The sequence below is a fragment of the Haliaeetus leucocephalus genome, unplaced genomic scaffold, assembly GCF_000737465.1.
Source record: "Haliaeetus leucocephalus isolate CR32 unplaced genomic scaffold, Haliaeetus_leucocephalus-4.0 Scaffold227, whole genome shotgun sequence".
Taxonomy (NCBI): Eukaryota; Metazoa; Chordata; class Aves; order Accipitriformes; family Accipitridae; genus Haliaeetus; species Haliaeetus leucocephalus.
In genome coordinates this window covers 165,193-166,162 of record NW_010972663.1, presented here as the reverse complement: position 1 = coordinate 166,162, position 970 = coordinate 165,193, and the positions used below count along the sequence as shown (strand labels likewise).

At 51.6% G+C, this 970-nt stretch overlaps 1 protein-coding gene across 1 annotated transcript in view; it reads left to right on the top strand.

The window, feature by feature from the left end:
* The window catches only part of HNRNPUL1 (heterogeneous nuclear ribonucleoprotein U-like 1), a 6,503-nt gene extending 5,533 nt beyond the window's left edge, over positions 1-970 (top strand). Inside the window, exon 16 of the mRNA XM_010567190.1 lies at positions 857-970. Within this exon, the coding sequence (XP_010565492.1) occupies positions 857-970 (114 nt within the window). The remainder of the gene's footprint in view (positions 1-856) is intronic.

Below are 970 nucleotides of genomic sequence, written 5' to 3'. Positions count from 1 at the left end.
TAAAACACGCATTTTGTGGGAGGAAGGGGCATTTTGGGAGGGGAAATTGCTGATTTGGAGAAGATGGGGGTGAGGTTTTTGGAGTGAAACACCCTGCTTCGGAGGATGGGGATGGGGTTTTGGGGAGGAAAACACTAATTTGGGGTGGGAGAGGATATGGTTTGGGGTTGAAACTATTTTTTGGGAGGATGGGGATGAGCTTTTGGGGAGGAAAAGGCCAGTTTTGTTGGAAAGGGGATGGGATTTTGGGGTGATATCCCCTTTTTGGGAGGACAGGGATGGGATTTAGGGGTAGAAACTCCATTTTTGGGAGGACATGGATTGGATTGTGTAAAATGCCCATTTGGGGAGGATGGGGATGGGGTATTGGGGTGAAACTTTTATTTTTTGGAAGGATGGGGATGTGTTTTTGTGGAGGAAAAGGCTAATTTTGGTGGGGAAGGGGATGGAATTTTGGGAGGAAAACCCCTTCTTGGGAGGATGGAGATGGGTTTTGGGGAGGAAGGGGATGGGATTTGGGGGTAAAACACTCCTTTTTGGGACCTAGGGCATGGAATTTTGGGGTAAAAAAACCCCACCTTCTTAGGAGGACAAAGAAGGGATTTGGGGGTGATAACCCCTTTTTGGGAGGGAAGGGATTTTGGGGTGAAAAAAAACCTTTTGGGGAGGGCACCAGTGGTTTTTGGGGGGGCAGAAACGCTCATTTTCTGAAGGCTGAGGTTAAGTATGGGGACCCCCCCCTTTTTTAAGGCAACAGTGATGGGATTTGGGGGCAGAACCCCCCTTTTCTCAGCAACAGGGTTTTGGAGGGGGGGGATATGGGGGTGCTTACCCCCCCTTTTCTCCCCCCTCCCAGTATGCCCAGCAGTGGAGCCAGTACTACCAGCACCAGGGTCCCTGGCCCCCCTACTATGGCACCTACGACTACAGTGGCTACGGCAGCTCCCAGGGGGGGGCCAGCGCCCAGTGA